This window comes from Zea mays, chromosome 2, assembly GCF_902167145.1.
Source record: "Zea mays cultivar B73 chromosome 2, Zm-B73-REFERENCE-NAM-5.0, whole genome shotgun sequence".
NCBI classification, from domain to species: Eukaryota; Viridiplantae; Streptophyta; class Magnoliopsida; order Poales; family Poaceae; genus Zea; species Zea mays.
In genome coordinates this window covers 231,454,598-231,475,624 of record NC_050097.1, presented here as the reverse complement: position 1 = coordinate 231,475,624, position 21,027 = coordinate 231,454,598, and the positions used below count along the sequence as shown (strand labels likewise).

Genomic DNA, 21,027 nt, shown 5'->3' with positions numbered 1-21,027 from the left:
TTGTGGCGTACAAACATGTGTTCGACCGTGTGCTGGTTTTGGCTCGAGCAGATTTGAGCGTAAAATGTGAACCAAAACAGCGTAAATGAGTATGAATTTAGCGTAAATTATAGATCTGTTTCGTAACCGTGAATGGGGCCCGAAATTATGGCGTGAAAATCGCGCGCGATTCTGGCTCGAGTGGATTTCAGCGTAAAACGTGAACCAACATAGCGTATATGAGTATGAATTTTAGCGTAAATCGTAGATCTGTTTCATAACTGCGAATGAGACCCGATAATCACGGCGTGAAATTCACGTACGTCCGATCATGCTCGGGTGAATTTCAGCGTAAAATGTGAACCAAAACGAGGGTATGAATTTTAGCGTAAATCGTCGTTTTGTTTCGTAACGACGAATGAGACCCAAATTACAGCGTGAAAATCACGTGCATACAACAGTGCACAAGTTCTTGCTCGGATGGATTTAAGCATAAAACAGAATCAAAACTGCGTAAATAAGTACAATTTTTAGCATACATGAGTCCAGCAATTTTAAAATATGCATATGTAGAATCTTGACTTGCCAAGGCAACAGAAAGAGGACAAAATAATCGTGATGGCAAGGCAAGGGGGTATTCCTTTGCATTAGAGGGTGAATGGTTAAAATCACTAAATACATTGCCAAAACCACCTAGATATCCTCTACTTCCTATTACTTCTCATGACATAAACATGGTATGCAGGACTCTTTGATGTTCTAGTAAATAGACCAGCAAGGTCAGTGGTCAACTTGTCTCCATCAAGTGTTAATCTTTGGTCTGCATCGATACTTTTACCTAACATGTTGAATACCTGAAACCATACACCATTATAACTTATTAGCTTCAGTCACCCACAATATTACTGCCACGAGATATGCAATCTTATTCTCGTAGCCAAAGCCATAGCAGAACAAGACAATATAAGGCATGTACATATTTGGGAGAGCACGAAAATGTCATTTGACCAAAATTCTGTCAGGTACACAATAAAGCGATGTAATTTTACAGAATATACTCGTGTTCTGGTAGGATAATGTACACCGAATATTAGAGTCCGACAAAAAGGTTATCTTTGCCCCTAGAAGTGTTATGCAATTTTGTTAAGGCTTGTTACTTCTTTCTTCCTAACCATCCCATGCCTAACACATCACCTTTGGCAATTAGCCAACTACTAACACCACCATAAAACAACATGATGGTTAGGCCATCTCCCAGCATTTATCTTCTTCATTTTCACATAGTAGGAACAAACAAACACATTGGAATCAAGACATGGGGCCAAGTTCCAGACCAAACTATCAGACATATTTCCCTGCCATCTTTTTGCTCCCATTACCTACACCCTATTTTCCCAGCCTAGGCCAACACAACTTGATGTGCCTGCTAGAGTGCTGGAGCCACAAGCATCGTATCCCATAATGTGGAGTGGAGCATTGATGTTATGACTTCTAAAGCATTTTGAGAAGGTACAATTTCCAAATTTGGAGTATTTTATTTTATTGTTTAGTCAAAAGGAGCACTTTATTTATCTTAAATTTGTACTTCTCAATACTGGGCACATTTCAGTAGTAATCTCAAGCACTAGCCTACCTTGACAATGAACATAGCAAGAAACAACTAGTTGTAGATCTATATGAGCAAATACAACCAATACTATCTTGTAAGTGTTGTGCATGTTTTGTTTGAAGCAGATAATCAAAGCACCTAAGAAAACAAAGTGTGAGCGCTACATTGATCACTAATACTGAATATTTATTTTGCAACAGACCCTTGCCCACACGCACATTTCATCAAACACCAAGGCTGCAGTAGGTAGAAAAAGGGGAGCAAGAACATGGGACCAGTAAGGAATCTTACCGCTGCTGTTGCACACCCATAGGGATTAACGACGCGGACGGAGATGTCGCGCTATGGCTGGCTCGCCAGCATCGCCTCGTGATGGGTTGCGCCCACACTGGTGGCACCTAGATTGCTGTAAAACACATCAAAAAGTGTCATAAATTTGGTGTAAAACGCAGTAAGACTGTTTTTTAATAGAAACATAAAACACAACAAGAAGTGTCGTAAAATTTAGTTTGAAAATGCATAAATTTATTCATTTCAGTATGAACTAAGTAGGCTATGCCCATAATCTAAAATTTGTTTAAGCACAATAATCCTTCATATTATATCTATATTGGGACATGCGTTTTAAGAGTTTTCTCTACTAGTGCAGTTTGGATATATATCTATAGTTATTCAAATAACATAAAATATGTAAAACTAAAACAATTGAACGAAAAAACGCAATGCACAAACGCGATAAGCAGAACCGTAAAAAGATCAATTTGTAAGCAGTAATTGGATGTACCATTTTCCCCCAAGGTCAATTACCAAAATTATCTAGATGTCCTATTACCAGATTATCTACTTAATGTAATGGTATTTTAATGGGAGTGAACATCACAAGAATGAGGTTATAACAACGCTCATGTTGGGGGTACCACGCAAAAGAATCAGGTTGTAATATGTGAAAGTGCTACATGTTAGGGCAAAATAGGTCAGGTATCACCCACTTTACTATGGAGATGACATCCTCAAATGTGGTGCACTTCGCCAGAGCGCGTGTCGAGGAGGCCTAAACTAGTGTAAACCAAAACGCAGGAAGCAGGAGCATACATAGACAATATAGTATAAGAACAAATTGTATAGGCAAACAATTTGAGTTGCTGGACATTCAACTAATGGATCAAAGTCAGGCACGCCCAATTCAATCACGTCTAGACCACACACATCAAGGATCCTGCGTGCTTTTGCTGTGGTGGCCAAGTCACGGTCATCGGTAGTGATGAAGGGGACGAAGGCAGTCTATAGATTTTCAGATAACAGTGAGCTCAAGTGAAACAAGCGTATCTTGACATATCAATCTGGAAACAAGCAAAGGGCAGGAGCTTACTTGTAGTGGCTTGAGTGCTTATGCTATAAGTATTACGATATATACCTCATCTAAGAATATATTACCTCTTTCAGGAAGATCATTTGCAAGATAAAAAATAGATCCCAATAGACGCTCGCTTTCACCATAATATTTTGACATAACAACTTCAAGTGGCACATATAGTAGTGGAATTCCTGAATATAAGAATGAGCAGATAAAATTCCACTAAAAAGTTAATTGACATCAGCTACAAATTTGCTAAAAGATAAGCTGACGTACATGTGATGGAAACCACAAATAATAATGCATTAGAAAAAGTTAAGCTAACCTGCATTTGATGACCAAAGTAGGACCATTTGCCTAGCAGCCACGGTTTAAGCATGTATTTTATTGGAAAAGGATAATTTACATATTGTTGTTTAGATGCTTAGCCTGAAAGAGGTGCAGTAGAACCTGGACCATTATGTTTTTCCACTTGATACCCTAGTCATTTCCCCCCTATAAACACCATATATATGTGTGAAGATGTGGAGGATGCAAGGTAATATCTAATTTACAGCATACCATCTAGGAGCACTACCATACAGAAGTCATGGAAGAATTCTACCATTCTTGTAACTTTCGTTGCACATGCCTACTCTAACCAACATTAATACGTATAGAAATCAACATTATGGGAGAGTGATTCTGTAGAATGAGACAAACAACGCATCTACGCAAATATGAGAGGGGCATGCTTAGTTCCTTACCAATCAGAGCTGGAGCGAACTCCGATCCACTGCCACAGCACGGCTGGATGAGGTCACGACAGCAGATCTGAAAGGATTATGAACAGGTGAGCAAAGGGTAGCAGCGTCGGGTGCAGACGTAAGCAAAGGGCGACAACGAGCAAGCGATGAGGAGGCGAAGGTCCGCGGCTGCGACTGGGTCACCACTATTACCAATCTCTGTGTAAGCGCACGCGGGATTCTTACCGAAGAGTGGTTGCAGACGTCATGGAGGTTCACACCGGAGGGCGGGTGTGTAGGGAGTGGGACGACCTATAGATTGAGCACCAGCGCTGAGAGGGAGAGGAAGATGTGAGCGGGGCGAGGCTGCGGTTACGGGATTGGGGCGTTGGCGGCTGGCGTGAGGGGCTATGCATGCACAACTAGGGTTTGGCGGTTTTGGCCGTGATAAGCTGCTGTGCTGGGCCGCCGAAGGCCAGTTTGGTTGGGCCTGAGATCCGTCGCTGGGCCTGTGTTACGTTGGATTGGAAACGATTGAGACAGTATGGTTGAACCATAACATACTACTAGGTGAGTGCCCGTACGTTGCAACGGGAACATATAATAACATAATAACTTATATACAAAATGTGTCTTATATTGTTATAAGAAAATATTTCATAATCCATTTGTAATCCTAGCCATACATAAAATTTGTTATTTTAATTTAGCTGTTTCACTACTACATTCCAACCATCAGTATCATGCAGACTTTGATATATACCACGATTTGCATGGTCTCATCATTGAAGAGCACATGCCACACCTGCTGGTAGAAGTTCCCTCGTACATTGTCAGTCATCAGGTACACACCACCATACACGCTTGCTTAAACAAAAAAAGGCAAGTATATGTGTTTGCGAAGAGATTTAAAGGCAGACCAGCACAAAAGCTACCTCGACGATGGCGAGTGGTTATTGCTGTCAGTCCTCCTCTGCGTAACCTCTGGCACCAAGATGACGCCATAGTCCTTGATATAGTAGTCGTCGAACGCGCACAACATGGCGAGTACCGATGACTCTTGGCTGGGCTGCCAAACGAAGTGCACCCCGGGCTCATCAGCGAGGTAGTACGCCTAACCGTTGCACCACCGGATGTGCTACTCCTCTACATACATCTTGTTCGAGGACACTGACATAACGTCAGCAACGGCCGTCGTCCCAGCGCACAAGAATTCATGGCCGGTCAGTAGTGACTTATGTGACAGGTTCAGCTTCAGGTGGATGATGAGCTGGACGGCGTGACGACGCCGTTGTCGGATGCGGTGCCCAGAACAACCCGAGAGTCGCCGGCGTTGGCGACGACCATGAGGTCTCCCTGTTTGAAGATGGACAGCGCGGTGCAGCCGCTCTGGACCGCGTCCAAGCAGCGGCTGCGTCGGAGCTTGCCGAACACAGCGACGCATGCGGGCCACGTAGTACTGCTTCTAGAGGTCGAACTGGCAGCCTCCAAGCTTCTTCTCGTCGTCGATGAGCGACGCCAACGCGAGCGCTTCCTGCCAGTGGTGTTTGTTCGGGGTTTACAAGTAAGAAACATGGATTCATCTTTGGCGTTGGTTTATGAAAATGACTCACAAGTTAGATTCATGGAAAATATTATGGAGAATAAATGACACACATATAAAAAAGCAATTTAAGTTGAAAACATTATTTAAACAAAAGAAATTGGATGCAAGGGTAGCAGGTGGGCTTTGGGAGAGATGTAGTATATATTTTTACTGTGATAGATGTTGATATAAACACACATGTGGTGTAGTGGTAGCTACGAGCATATTTGTTTGAGGGGTCGCAGGTTCAAATCCCAGTGTGGGGAAGGAGGAATGAGAATGGCAGAACACAGAATGACAGCGTGACAGCCGGGAATGAGAATGGGCTTTACGGGGAGAGGGGAATGAGAATGACAGAACACGGAATGACAGCGTGACAGTCGGGAATGGGAATAAGCTTTGCAGGGAGAGGGGAATGGGAATGACAGAACACGGAATGACAGCCTACCCCTTACCGCCTTAATAAGTAGTAGAGATTGGACCAGAGCTTCCTCTAGTTATTGAAAGCTCAGGGCTCCAAATATACAAACTATATATATATATACAAACTATATATATATATATATATAGGGAGTCCACGTCTTCCAATAGTTACATGAACCCCAGCCACCCCCTGGACCACACCTAACAACCAGGTGCATGTGGTCTGGAGTGTCCCCGCCATGCACTAGGTGAAACCTTCCCTCTAACTCGACTGGCCTGACCGCCTCCACCCCCACACGCCCCTTGTATGCACATTTATTTCCATTTGCATAAAAATTTTGGAATGCATATGCACAAATTTAGGAAATGAATTGGTATGCATGGCGTCGGGTATCATAATTAGGGGTACCCAGATTATGCCTCTAAACATCCTTACCACCTAACTGCCGAAAAATCATAAGACACGTTCCCCGAGGTCGAGCATGGTTGAATCACGATTCGCCCGAGACCCCGCTCGACAGTCGCTCAAAACTCTGCCTCGTCCGAGCCTGTCCTCGGGTGAAGGCAGCGCTTGGAAGAAATCCCCGCCTCTCCCAAGGGCCCGTCTTCACGGAATGACGGTTTCCACCTCGCCCTAGCCTGTCTCGGACAAGAGGACAGCCCCGATCTCAGCCTCAGTCAAAGGTCACAGGAACCATGGAGATATACACATTTAATGTGACGATTCGAATATCTACCCCATATGATGCTGCAGATAAATAGGGAGCGATGGGACCACGGTCCCATCCACTTTCACCAACTACGATGACCAACTATAGATCAACGATATTTTCTCCATCGCTTCTAACTACTTCCGGCTTCTTGTATTGTAATAAGGGCGAAGAATATAATCTAGATGTTTCACCAGGATCACGAATCAGGAATCTGATACCAATTGTAACAGAACCATGGAACAGGTAACAGAACCGATGAACACAAAGACATGATTTGGATCGCGAGCACCGCACCTGGTACCCTCCACCTCTCACGAAGTATCAAATTATCACTGGAATTCAGGATTCAGGTTACAAAGGAAGAGTCCTCCCTTTCTGAACGCAGTCGGCCTCAACTTATGCCCCAAGCCGCCCTTTGCTGTTCATAAAGTCCTTTTCTTTATACCACATGCCAAAACAAAAAGAAAACGCTTAAACACTCATTGGGTCCAATCTGGCCCATGGACACGAGAGTTGGGCTTCACTTGACATCGAACCCTCCTAGTAGCCATGGTTCCTTCCCGCCTTCTGTTGATTTCCTCCGGTGTCGTTACATATCGCTGGACCACATTCTAGACGTCCATACACCGAATATACAGGAAAGAGAGACAACGGGGTGAACCGTTGGACACGGCCTGGAAACAACAGTGGCGGCTGGAAACAACAGCAGCGACTGTGACAACGACTAAATAGGGTTGAACCGCCTTTGCCAATGATTTTTTTTGCCGTTTACCCTTTGCCGAGTTTGACACTCTGCAAAAGGTTTACTGTGTGCATTTCTGGCTTTGCCGAGTGCATGGGGCACTCGGCAAAGCATGTGACTCTGGTAGTGTGTATGCTATGTAGACGTACCTCCAAGCTTAGGTATGTTTCTTCTTAGCATTTATGGATTAAGGTCTAATATCTTCTTATTAGATTGCAAAATAATTAGTAGTGGAAGAACAACAATTGCAAATATGTTGGCTGTGTTTGTATGACTAAACAACTATGATCACATCATAACAACAACAATATATGATAATATCTATATCTATAAATATATCTATATGTAAAGTTTCTATATCTCCATCATTATCTATAACTATATCTACATGTAAAATTTCTATATCTCTATATCTATAACTATATCTACATGTGAAATTTCTATTCTCTATCTCTATATTTGTATCTATAGCTAGATCTTCTGGCACAAACGAGATGTGCTAGAGATGGATTCGTCTTCTATATAAGTGAGATCGAAGACGGAGATTAGAACAAACAGAGCATATATTCCCTCTTCACTAGCTCGTGGTAATAAGGGAAGCTTGATCATCTTTCCTTATGGCGGTGATGAAGAGCAGCACAATCGTCGCGCTTCTATTGGCTGTTGCCATTCTGTCCTCACTGTCTCCATGCTACGAAGCCGGCGGCTGTAGGCGCCTTCGATCTCTACTTCTAAGGGCATGTACAGTGGTGTTTAATGTGGGGGCTCTTAAGGTGTTTTAGGGGGTTATTTGCAAAAAAATCTTAGAGCCGTCTCTCCGTGAAGAGACGCATCTGGCTCGTAAACCAAGTAACAACAGACGTCTCACTTCCCACTGTACGAATTTGTCGTCTGTTCTATCGATCTGATGCTATACAAATACATTTAATTCTGTATTTATTAATAGACTACGTTTATAGACACTCCATTGTACAATAGAGTCTCTTAGTTGTCTCCTGTGCTTGGAGAACCGTTTTTGTGTCTCTCCACTATACATGCCCTAATTACTTACGCAATAGTTACTATTTCGTTCTAAGAGCCGGCGATAATTATCTATTAATTAACCGGCCGATCTCGTTTGGACTGCGATGTGTGTGCAGGCATCGGGAAACCCAAGAAGTCACCGCCGCCGCCGAGAAGGCCATACTTCTCGTCCTATTCCGAGGACCACCAGAACTGCCGCTTGATCTGTAGCTCCAAGGGTTTCAAGGACGGTGGCTGGTGTGACGAAAGCGTGGAGCACAAAGTGTGCTGCTGCTCCCATTAGAAATATAATAGCGTATGTTATGTTGATGCATATATATATGCATCGTCCATCTACCTGTGTGGTGCAAAATTCTGAATAAAATCTGGCTTTTTTCCGGATGTCCTGAAACGAAACGTGGCAAATTATATGGAGCAAAAGGTTTAGGAAAAAAGAAACGTAAGATGTCAAAGGAACACACTGCACCTACGTACATTGCCATTATTATTATTATTATTATTATTATTATTATTATTATTATTATTATTATTATTATTATTATTATTATTATTATTATTATTATGGAACTAAAACAGCGTAAAAAAAGGTTGAAAAAAATGGTACAGATCTTGCACTTCTCAAAATGGAGCTGTCAAATGCTTCTCTGAGATCCAATTAGTGTATTTCTTATTCCCTGAATAGAGCAATATGCATCTCTGAATTTGCAGTAGTGTATCCCTTCTTGCCTGATAGGTTCTATCCAATCTTGAAAATTGAATTTTCTATGGTGTAGTCGTAACTGAAGTGTCTGTGCAAGCATGATGAATTTTATTTAGGTGTGTTTTGGTCGGTAACACTTTGATGTGTCAAAATCATTGACTTGGTGCTGATAGTGTATGTTCTGCACCTACTAGAATATGAGATGCATCCTTTACGGTAGTGTTAGGTACATGTGTGTTCTGGCGACTTTAGTAAGAGTAGGTCTTACCGGCAGCCTCACATTACTTAGATAATATTATTGGTGGCATTTTTATAACTTACTAACTCACTCACATTTCTTAGACATTACTAATGCCAATACAATGACAAAAATATTTTATCTTAAGAGTTTACAAGTTGTGCATTTTGGACAGTTAGACAGTTATGCATTTTATTTTTCTTAAACAATCTCAATTATTTTTCTTGGACAGATAGGCAGTCATGTAATCATGTTTCTTTTGACATATTATTTTGCTTGCTTGATTCACTCTAGAGTTGCATGTTCAGCAAGAGCACCGATAGATCAATGATATTTTCTCCATCGCTTCTAACTACTTCTGGTTTCTTGTATTGTAATAAGGGCGAAGAATATATTCTAGAGGTTTCACCAGGATCAGGAACCAGGAATCTGATACCAATTGTAATAGAACCATGGAACAGGTAACAGAGCCGATGAACACAAAGACATGATTTGGATCACGAGCACGGCTCCTGGTACCCTCCACCTCTCACGAAGTATCAAATTATCACTGGAATTCATGATTCAGGTTACAGAGGAAGAGCCCTCCCTTTCCGAACGCAGTCGGCCTCAACTTATGCCCCAAGCCGCCCTTGGCGATTCATAAAGTCCTTTTCTTTATACCACATGCCAAAACAAAAAGAAAACACTAAAACACTCATTGGGTCCAATCTGGCCCATGGACGCGAGAGTTGGGCTTCACTTGACATCGAACCCTCCTAGTAGCCATGGTTCCTTCCCGCCTTCTGTTGATTTCCTTCGGTGTCATCACACATCGTTGGACCACATTCCAGACGTCCATACACCGAGTATACAGGAAAGAGAGACAACGGGGTGAACCGTTGGACACGGCCTGGAAACAATGGTGGCGGCTGGAAACAACAGCAGCGATTGTGACAACGACTAAATAGGGTTGAACCGCCTTTGCCAATGATTTTTTTGCCGTTTACCCTTTGCCGGGTGTGACACTCTGCAAAAGGTTTACTGTGTGTATTTCTGGCTTTGCCGAGTGCATGGGGCACTCGGCAAAGCATGTGACTCTGGTAGTGTCTATGCTATGTAGACGCACCTCCAAGCTTAGGTATGTTTCGTCTAAGCATTTATGGATTAATGTCTAATATCTTCTTATTAGATTGCAAAATAATTAGTAGTGGAAGAACAACCATTGCAAATATGTTGGTTGTCTTTGTATGACTAAACCAATATCATCATATTATATCAACAACAACATATCCCAATATCTATATCCATAACTATATCTATATGTAAAATTTCTATATCTCTATCTCTATCTATATCTATAACTAGATCTTCTGGCACAAATGAGATGTGCTAGAGATGGATTCGTCTTCTATATAAGTACAAGTGAGATCGAAGACGGAGATTAGAACAAACAAATCATATAATCTCTCTTCGTCACTAGCTCGTGGTAATAAGGGAAGCTTGATCATCTTTCCTTATGGCGGTGATGAAGAGCAGCACAATCGTCGCGCTTCTGTTGGCTGTTGCCATTCTGTCCTCACTGTCTCCATGCTACGAAGCCGGCGGCTGTAGGCACCTTCGATCTCTACTTCTAAATACTTACGCAATAGTTACTATTTCGTTCTAAGAGCCGGCGATAATTATCTATTAATTAACCGGCCGATCTCGTTTGGACTGCGATGTGTGTGCAGGCATCGGGAAACCCAAGAAGTCACCGCCGCCACCGAGAAGGCCATACTTCTCGTCCTATTCCGAGGACCACCAGAACTGCCGCTTGATCTGTAGCTCGAAGGGTTTCAAGGACGGTGGCTGGTGTGACGAAAGCGTGGAGCACAAAGTGTGCTGCTGCTCCCATTAGAAATATAATAGCGTATGTTATGTTGATGCATATATATATGCATCATCCATCTACCTGTGTGGTGCAAAATTCTGAATAAAACCTGAATAAAACCTGATTGAGCACAAAGTTTCTATTTCTTTAAAGCCGGTTCAAAACGGAAGCTACGACGCTATCCACGTCGTCCATTTTTTTGTGCTCCACCCGATTGTGAATCTACGGCTAGAGTCAGCCTCCAGCCACAGCTTGCGAACGACGCTGAGCCTTCTAGAATCTGGAGTGGCTTGCGAACGACGCGGACCTTCTAGAATCTGGAGGATGACACATAGGTGAGGAAAAAAAGGACATGTCTCGCGTTGGCCAGCCACAGGGACGTCCCTCCCGGCCTCCCCCCACCCGCCACCGCCCAAATGGAGCAGTGATCCATCCATCCTATCCCCCGTGCCAAACCCTAGCCAGCTATGGAGCATCCCGCCGCCGCCTCCTCGCCTCATCCGACGCCATAGCACCTCTTCCTGTTCGCACCCCCTTCTCCCTCCATCTCCCCGGCCAAGCGCTCAACCTGGTCGCAGCTTCTCCACGCTCGCTCGGGGCTACTTTGTCCCCGTCTTCCTGTCTGCAACCCGTGTGCACAACCGCGGCCTACTTGGTCATGGGCTTCTCCTTCCCATTCTGGCGCGCCCTCGCGGATGGCTGACAAAGCAACCGGCGCTGGAGGCTGACCGTCCCGTCCACCGCCGGTGCGTCCAATTTTCCTTGTCGCTCTCTCGCTCCCTCAGGACGATGCTCCTCTCGAAGCTCCCACCCCAAGCGCAGCGGCTCCATGGCGGCGGCGGCGAATGCTGTCACATTCCGCGTCATGTACATCATCGACTGTGTCGTGCTAGGCGTCACACTCTCCTGCTTCTTTGTATACTACGGTTTTCACCTCTGAGCATGGTCTGCGAGCACTTGGTGTGGCTTACCAGGTTTGGGATCCTTTAACGTGCAATATTGGTAAGATCTTTGACTAGATGTGTGTTGTACTTGACTGACAAAATTCATGTACAGGAAGTGCCAGATGGTACAAAAGAGAGTCACGAAGGACCATGATAGTTCATTAGCCTCCTGCCACTTTGTGCCCCCACGCCATGATAGTGCAGGGCCACTTAATCTTGATGTCAATGACAAGATGATTACAGGTTTGCCATATTTATTCCTATGTACCTTGAGTTGATTGCTCTAAATCTGGAGTTTCATCCCATTCCTGCTAGCTTGTCGATAGTAATATGTTTGTAGATATGGCTACTGCAACTGAACTGTTGTGCTGTAATAACCGACCTTTTTCCCGCCTCAGGTGATCAACTTGGTATTGGGAAGGAAACAACACGTCGTTTGGGAATGAGTACTAAATGTACCCTTCCTCTTCCTTACTCTGAACAGAATAAGGATGAGTCACTTGCTTCCTTGCCAATTGATGAATTGACCGAGAAGGCTGATGGCTTATCTGGAGTCTTTCTAGGTACAACTATGCAGATTGCCTGTTTTTATTACTCATGTTTGATAAGCTCTACAATTCTTCAACATCTATAGGCAGTATTTATGTCTAATTCATTTTTTTGTTAATGCTTGATAGAACACAGGTATGAGATCGTGAAATGCTTGCAAGAAAGAAAACATATATGTGGCATGACTTGGGTGGTGTAAATGATGCCCAAAATTTGAAGAAGGCTGATATTGGTATTGCAATAGCAGACTCTACTTACGCAACCCATGGTGCTTCTGACATTATCCTAACCATGCCTTAGTGTAATTAATAGAGTTGTGTTGACGAGTCGAGCAATTTTCCAAAAGATGAAGAATTACAAAGTAAGTCAATGCTACGGTTGCTTTTCAGTCTACAATGCGATTCTAGTAGGGGCAGAGGAGAGCAATGTCCCCGTAAGGCCATCTCGAGCAGACCGGGTAAACGGCTATTTAAAATAATGTTTTCGCATGAGTGAAGTTTGAAATAAGGAGTGAGATAACGTGTGATAGGGAGTCTGATGGAGATAGTAAACCCTCCCCAAATTTGTACGAGCTACTAAAATTTTTAGCTAATCGCCATATAAATAATGTAAAATACCTTCTAACAGCCCTCACAATCTGATTTGTCCCCTCACTCTCAAATCCTGGCTTCGCCCCCTGAGTCTCCTAGCATTCCATTTCTATGTCCAATATTTTCAAAATTCATTTTTGTTTGCAGATCTATGTTGTATCAATTACCATCTGTATTGTGGTATGTATGGACTTCTGCTTACTTTTTAGAAAATAACGCTCGCTTGACTGAATAGATAAATAATACCCACTTCATTTTTATATATTTGTCGCGTTTTAGTTCAAAAATGAACTGGTCGGACGATAAGTATTCGAGAACGGAGATAATATATCTTACCCATACATACTTTGTTGTAACAGCTTGGTTTTATGCTTCTTGCACTGATATGGAAGTCTGACTTCCCACCATTTATGGTCCAGATCATTGCCATCCTCAATGAAGGTAAGCCTCCTTTTTATTAGTTATAGTTCATGACGAGGGTAAAATATCTAGTTGATCCTTAATTTGTTCAGTTCATAATGCAAGCCGCATATTAGGTAACCTAAGAGCAACTCCAAGAGAAGTCGTATACCAACCCCAGTAGAGTTTTTCGCGTCAAAACTTCACTTTTCTCGCCTCCAATGGTCTGCTAATCATTTCCCCATTTTTCAGCTTCCTGTAAAGACGATGATGCATCCCACATATATGCGTGAGCCAAACTCTCCCCAATTCTTCCCGAGCGCGTGCAATCCAGTAGCTTCCGACGTCTTTTTTCCAGCCGCGCACGCAGTTTTGTTCGAGGAAAGGAGGGCAAGAGCGGGAGAGACACCATCGTCGTTGGAGGAGCCAGCCGAGGCGTTGGAGTGTGAGATGATACATTCGGGATATGAACCAGTCGGGCACGACGATCTGAACCTATCGAGCCAAGCACGTCGGGATAACAATGTCGGCTTGCAGTGTCCTTCGGCGAGGACCATTCATCCTTTGACCTCCCGGCAAATGGTACAGATCTTGCACTTCTCAAAATCGAGCTGTCAAATGCTTCTCTGAGATCCAATTAGTGTAGTTCTTATTCCCTGAATAGAGCAATATGCATCTCTGAATTTGCAGTAGTGTATCCCTTCTTGCCTGATAGGTTCTATCCAATCTTGAAAATTGAATTTTCTATGGTGCAGTCGTAACTGAAGTGTCTGTGCAAGCATGATGAATTTTATTTGGGTGTGTTTTGGTTGGAGTGTGAGATGATACATTCGGGATATGAACCAGTCAGGTGCGACGATCTGAACCTATCGAGCCAAGCACGTCGGGATAACAACGTTGGCTTGCAGCGTCCTTCGGTAAGGACCATTCATCCTTTCACCTCCCGACAAATGGTACAGATCTTGCACTTCTCAAAATGGAGCTGTCAAATGCTTCTCTGAGATCCAATTAGTGTATTTCTTATTCCCTGAATAGAGCAATATGCATCTCTGAATTTGCAGTAGTGTATCCCTTCTTGCCTGATAGGTTCTATCCAATCTTGAAAATTGAATTTTCTATGGTGTAGTCGTAACTGAAGTGTCTGTGCAAGCATGATGAATTTTATTTAGGTGTGTTTTGGTCGGTAACACTTTGATGTGTCAAAATCATTGACTTGGTGCTGATAGTGTATGTTCTGCACCTACTAGAATATGAGATGCATCCTTTACGGTAGTGTTAGGTACATGTGGGTTCTGGCGACTTTAGTAAGAGTAGGTCTTACCGGCAGCCTCACATTACTTAGATAATATTATTGGTGGCATTTTTATAACTTACTAACTCACTCACATTTCTTAGACATTACTAATGCCAATACAATGACAAAAATATTTTATCTTAAGAGTTTACAAGTTGTGCATTTTGGACAGTTAGACAATTATGCATTTTATTTTTCTTAAACAATCTCAATTATTTTTCTTGGACAGATAGGCAGTCATGTAATCATGTTTCTTTTGACATATTATTTTGCTTGCTTGATTCACTCTAGAGTTGCATGTTCAGCAAGAGCACCGATAGATCAATGATATTTTCTCCATCGCTTCTAACTACTTCTGGTTTCTTGTATTGTAATAAGGGCGAAGAATATATTCTAGAGGTTTCACCAGGATCAGGAACCAGGAATCTGATACCAATTGTAATAGAACCATGGAACAGGTAACAGAGCCGATGAACACAAAGACATGATTTGGATCACGAGCACCGCTCCTGGTACCCTCCACCTCACGAAGTATCAAATTATCACTGGAATTCATGATTCAGGTTACAGAGGAAGAGCCCTCCCTTTCCGAACGCAGTCGGCCTCAACTTATGCCCCAAGCCGCCCTTGGCGATTCATAAAGTCCTTTTCTTTATACCACATGCCAAAACAAAAAGAAAACACTAAAACACTCATTGGGTCCAATCTGGCCCATGGACGCGAGAGTTGGGCTTCACTTGACATCGAACCCTCCTAGTAGCCATGGTTCCTTCCCGCCTTCTGTTGATTTCCTTCGGTGTCATCACACATCGTTGGACCACATTCCAGACGTCCATACACCGAGTATACAGGAAAGAGAGACAACGGGGTGAACCGTTGGACACGGCCTGGAAACAATGGTGGCGGCTGGAAACAACAGCAGCGATTGTGACAACGACTAAATAGGGTTGAACCGCCTTTGCCAATGATTTTTTTGCCGTTTACTCTTTGCCGGGTGTGACACTCTGCAAAAGGTTTACTGTGTGTATTTCTGGCTTTGCCGAGTGCATGGGGCACTCGGCAAAGCATGTGACTCTGGTAGTGTCTATGCTATGTAGACGCACCTCCAAGCTTAGGTATGTTTCGTCTAAGCATTTATGGATTAATGTCTAATATCTTCTTATTAGATTGCAAAATAATTAGTAGTGGAAGAACAACCATTGCAAATATGTTGGTTGTCTTTGTATGACTAAACCAATATCATCATATTATATCAACAACAACATATCCCAATATCTATATCCATAACTATATCTATATGTAAAATTTCTATATCTCTATCTCTATCTATATCTATAACTAGATCTTCTGGCACAAATGAGATGTGCTAGAGATGGATTCGTCTTCTATATAAGTACAAGTGAGATCGAAGATGGAGATTAGAACAAACAAATCATATAATCTCTCTTCGTCACTAGCTCGTGGTAATAAGGGAAGCTTGATCATCTTTCCTTACGGCGGTGATGAAGAGCAGCACAATCGTCGCGCTTCTGTTGGCTGTTGCCATTCTGTCCTCGCTGTCTCCATGCTACGAAGCCGGCGGCTGTAGGCACCTTCGATCTCTACTTCTAATTACTTGCGCAAGAGTTACTATTTCCTTCTAAGAGCTGGCGATAATTATCTATTAATTAACCGGCCGGTCTCGTTTGGACTGCGATGTGTGTGCAGGCATCGGGAAACCCAAGAAGTCACCGCCGCCGCCGAGAAGGCCATACCTCTCGTCCTATTCCGAGGACCACCAGAACTGCCGCTTGATCTGTAGCTCGAAGGGTTTCAAGGACGGTGGCTGGTGTGACGAAAGCGTCGAGCACAAAGTGTGCTGCTGCTCCCATTAGAAATATAATATCGTATGTTATGTTGATGCATATATATGCATCATCCATCTACCTGTGTGGTGCAAAATTCTGAATAAAATCTACCTGTGTGGTGCAAAATTCTGAACAAAATTATATGGAGCAAAAGGTTTAGGAAAAAAGGAAACGTAAGATGTCAAAGGAACACACCTACGTACATTGCCATTATTATTATTATTATGGAACTAAAACAGCGTCAAAAAAAAAGGTTGAAAAAATAACTCTGCCGCTTTTCTATTTAAGAGGAAGCTTAGTAATAGAGAGAAGTTCTCCGATATAAGAAAAACTACAGGAGACAGGTTATACAATAATTGTCTTATACACTCCTACCTAGAAAAGAAATCTATAAGAACATATCTTATGCATTAATAGGTCATGTTGGTACATTCAACTAAAATCTAAAATTTCATATTAAATCAAAATATATATCTGATACAAGAATAATTAAGGAACCAGTCCGAAATAAAGCTTCCTTTTCCTTGGACAAAATGATTTGCTCGGCGCTCGTAGTAGCCACATGAAGGTCGATCTTGGCCTCGTGTTTTTTTTGTCCAGATCCCTTGAACAACGGCCAATGACAAAGCAGAAGCACACGTCCTCCACACGTCATGTGGTTCCGGTGCTGTTTGGATGAAATTTTAGGATGGCATTATTGTATCTCCAACAACAGATCACAATTAATACTCCTAAAACAATAGTTTAGGGGCAAAAGTGAAAAAAAAACCAGTCCAATAGTTTATGATCTGTGCTCCCAATTTATTCGGTACTCCAAAACGAGAGCTTCGCGGAACAAATTTAGGGTCGAGACATCACCGCCCCTATTTGTGATCTGTTTTCGTTTCACGTGCCTGGCAGGGCTGCACGCCATTCTTGAAGGTTCATTGGGACATTTTTAAGGAACTATTGGAGTTAGGTATGTTTTGGGGACTTTTAGACTTTTGGGAGGAACCCAACATAGAGACATTGGGGATAGAATTATTAGGAGGCGTTGGAGATGCTCTAAATGTAATCATTTATCACTGCAATACGTTACAGCTCCATGCTTTACGCCTTCTTGGGTTTAGGCGGAGCTGTGTCACGAGGAGTTGCGCGCGTAGCCCTCCTCTCAGGCGTCGCAGAGATATTTTCTATTTCCACCGTGTCGGGTGCACGAGCAGAGCGGGTTGGAACTTGGCCGCGTGTACCCAGTATAAATTTGACCCAAAAGCATGAACTTGGGCTTCAACCATCCATCTCTTTTGACTATTTAACAACCTTTTGAGTGATAGTGTCATAGAAGGCTTAACAACTATTTGATGACCATGTAATGTGTTATGTGGTACTATCCTGGTGTTGCTACTTTATCTAATTATCTATTGTGATGTCGAATGGATGATTGAATGATGCTAGAAATTTGTAATGGTATTTAGATGGATATACTTGATGTTTGTATAATGTATTATTTTGATAGATGTTATTGGGATATGTCACCACAATACCAAGGATACCAAAGAGAATCAAAGAGAGGGAGAGGGGCATAGACCTAAGATCGCTATAATAGAGTGTTGACATGATAGTACATAACTGCATGATGTAGAGAGGTTTGATTGCCTAAGTGTAATACCCTATATCCTTTATGTGATGGATGTATAAATTCAAGCATGAGCCGAGCTTACATACTCAGATGATGCCTGAGCTAGCGAGTGAAACTAAGAATTTAGATACTTTAAACTCAAGTACTAGGATCTGAACATATATAGCATCCCTATTTCTATATTTCTCTACAATTTACTTTTATGACACAAGAGAGGAGAGAGTTACATCCCTGCCAGGACATTGGGCCTTGTTTTGCATAGATCTAACTCCTATATTGTTCTAGTTATTGTGTTGTACACAATACATGCCTTTGGTATGCCATATTAACGAGTGTAATGTGCCATAGTGGCAGGTATGGGAGCATGTGACGTCAAGTATGGAGTAGTTGATACCTTTTGTAGTTGCACTTATTATATAGTGGTTGGGGGTACGATTGTGGCCTTAGACGTGGTTACATTAATGCCCCCATGCTATCGAGAGCAACTTAGTTGATAGTCACACACACACACTACATAATGCTCATGGGTATACCTACAGCTTCAGATGTGGTTAAAGAGAGAGACCCCATGTCGTCGAGTTTGACGTAGTTGGTAATCTTTATGACTGCATGTTCTTTATAGTGCTCATAGATATGTGTGCAGCTTCAGCCATGACTATTGTGACGCCTTTTAACTGCAACGTCATTCATCACAATAAATATAAAGAACATGAACCATATCCAAGCCACTCGATGTCGTGCGACGACTTGATTGAGGCACGTATGTTGTCAGGATCGTACCGCTGGAGTTCGTCTGTGAAAGTGCATCTTAGAGAGTGTCGAAAGCTCCTTCGTTAACCTCTCGACTTGTAGGGTTCCGAGGCCCGACTAGCATGAGGCTCATCCTCGAGGTGTAGGACCCGGAGATGTAAGGATGACACCAAATTGAGTTCATTATAGGTCTATCTTTTGTTGATGGAGTTCTAGAATGTGTTTTGCTTATATTGGATGATGTTATAACTTTCCTAGACACTAACAGGGGTAATTTTAACTATTTTAGAAAAAATAGGAATAAATTATCTAATTCTAGAGTTGGACAAGGATGAAACTCAAACTAAGTCGATAGGTCATAGATATGAGAATGAACTTTTCCTATCACGTCTAGCGAACGGAGATATGGCAAAAGTGGGCAACAAACTAGGTCGATTCTCGGCTTCTAGACTACAATTCGTTTATCCTTTCTACGCATATAGACATGGGTCTTTAGTCGGCTAGACAGTTAGAGGATTCAACACACGAAGATAGGGAGGCAAAGTGGAGAAGTGGAGTGTGTTGGAACCTAGAACCATATCACTCGCAACAAATATACATAGAGGTAGAAAATAAACAATAGGTTTAGATAATCGACGTAGTACACCGCAGCATCGAAATCGCTTATATCTTGACAAAGAATAAGTGCACAACATTGACAATGAACACCCTGGTCGGTGATGCAAGGCCAACTATTGTGGTTCCTACACTCTACTCGGCAATTAAGATTGGACCCCTTTTGAATAGACACCATGTTTAGACTTTCATAGTCCATGAGGTGACGCAGCGCCCACGCTCCGTCGTCTCTCCAATCTGGCTGAGTTGAGCAAATGTCCATCCTTGTCACGTAAAATAGGGTGGCTACACACGATGAACAATGGTTCACTCTATTTTCTTCACTCTATATCCCACTCACGCGCCACATCAGCAATCTCTCTCCCTCTATATCTCTATCCTCTACAACGGTTCACTCTAAATAAACACTCTATACCCCCACCATACTATTATTATATACATTTCCCCTCAATTAACTCAACTACCATCCAATGTATCTTCGGCCAAACCACAATGAAATGAAGGTTCAGTACAAGAAGTAAATGAAAATGTAATGCATTTTAACTAAAATTAGCGATTGTATTTTATTATCCTTACTACAGTGTGCAAAATCCCTAATATTGCGAACTCTAAACGTCAGATCCTAAACCCGAATGATGAACATTAAACTTGTTTGAAACCAAATGAAGCATTGAAACCCTAAATGTCAGATCGTTCACCCAAATCACCCGAATCATGAACATTAAACTTGTTACAAACCAAATGAACATTGAACTTTGTATGGTACTGCTAAGAATGGGACAAGGGTGAACGAAGGGGAGTAGAAAGGAATCGAACCAGTAGATGTGGAGATCGGAAGAAGTAGACCGATGGATGGGAGCTCGAGTTCTGGATTAACAAACACACGGCCAGGGAAGGAGCCTCGTTGAATCGCTGGCGGACACGGTTGAATGGAGGTGTCTGTGTTTTAGATCCGTGGACCTAACCAATTAGTAAAATAACGTCGCGTGCCCCAGATCCAGATGGTGATGCGAGTTGACACAAGTCATTTATCCTGATTCGGGATAAGAGAGGCCTTACTTCCAGCAAAGAGGGGATGAAACTTATATTATTCACACCTAAGTGCACTAATATAATGCTCATGTATTGCTGTCACGCCATTCATATTTGATGGCTCAGTGCAACTACTGTGCGACATGAGAGGGCTCAGTGACAAGCCAGTGTGATGGATCCTCCCGAAAAACTAAAATTAAAATTAAAGTAGACCCTTCCCATAAAAAAGTATAAAATGAAAGTGGATATATGGCCCACATATGAGATATTAAACTGCAAATGTTGCACTTTATCTTAGTCGAAAGGCTGAGAAAGATATAAATTGAAAAAGGAGACATGCCCCTTTTTATAGCAAACTCGGTCGCTAGTTGTCTTTCAGGTAGTGAGGTGGTACTATGCTTCAAATCTAGGGATGTCAATTTAACTCGTAAACCCGAAATCCGACG

The 21,027-nt window shown here is 42.5% G+C and overlaps 3 protein-coding genes, 1 long non-coding RNA gene and 1 pseudogene across 8 annotated transcripts; 4 read left to right on the top strand and 1 right to left on the bottom strand.

Moving 5' to 3' along the window:
* Positions 1-464: 464 nt before the first annotated feature.
* On the bottom strand, positions 465-4,158 carry LOC103648054 (uncharacterized). 5 transcript variants are annotated; one of them, XR_002267444.2, is made up of 5 exons: positions 3,914-4,158; positions 3,689-3,755; positions 3,268-3,437; positions 1,880-3,133; positions 465-833 (listed from the first exon to the last, which is right to left on the bottom strand). It is a non-coding gene; the product is annotated as an uncharacterized lncRNA (long non-coding RNA). The 5 variants fall into 5 exon arrangements; XR_002267442.3 differs by lacking the exon at positions 3,268-3,437 and having other exon boundaries at positions 1,880-1,994; positions 2,795-3,133; XR_002267440.2 differs by lacking the exon at positions 3,268-3,437 and having other exon boundaries at positions 1,880-2,928; positions 3,023-3,133.
* A 3,473-nt stretch (positions 4,159-7,631) lies between these two features.
* On the top strand, positions 7,632-8,529 carry LOC542477 (basal endosperm transfer layer1c). The gene is given in 2 exon segments (NM_001112031.2): positions 7,632-7,838; positions 8,270-8,529. Coding segments are annotated over 2 exon segments (258 nt in total). The 5' UTR covers positions 7,632-7,747; the 3' UTR covers positions 8,437-8,529.
* Positions 8,530-10,506: 1,977 nt separating this feature from the next.
* Positions 10,507-11,089, top strand: LOC103648053 (uncharacterized). The gene is made up of 2 exons (XM_008672560.3): positions 10,507-10,680; positions 10,804-11,089. The coding sequence occupies exons 1-2, from the start codon at positions 10,590-10,592 to the stop codon at positions 10,968-10,970; spliced, it is 258 nt and encodes an 85-aa protein (XP_008670782.1). The 5' UTR covers positions 10,507-10,589; the 3' UTR covers positions 10,971-11,089.
* Positions 11,090-11,885: 796 nt separating this feature from the next.
* LOC103648052 (plasma membrane ATPase 2-like) lies at positions 11,886-13,718 on the top strand (annotated as a pseudogene).
* Positions 13,719-16,152: 2,434 nt separating this feature from the next.
* Positions 16,153-16,704, top strand: LOC100384283 (uncharacterized). The gene is made up of 2 exons (NM_001368218.1): positions 16,153-16,303; positions 16,427-16,704. Exons 1-2 carry the CDS (start codon positions 16,222-16,224, stop codon positions 16,591-16,593), a joined length of 249 nt encoding a protein of 82 aa, NP_001355147.1. The 5' UTR covers positions 16,153-16,221; the 3' UTR covers positions 16,594-16,704.
* The last annotated feature ends 4,323 nt before the right edge of the window (positions 16,705-21,027 follow it).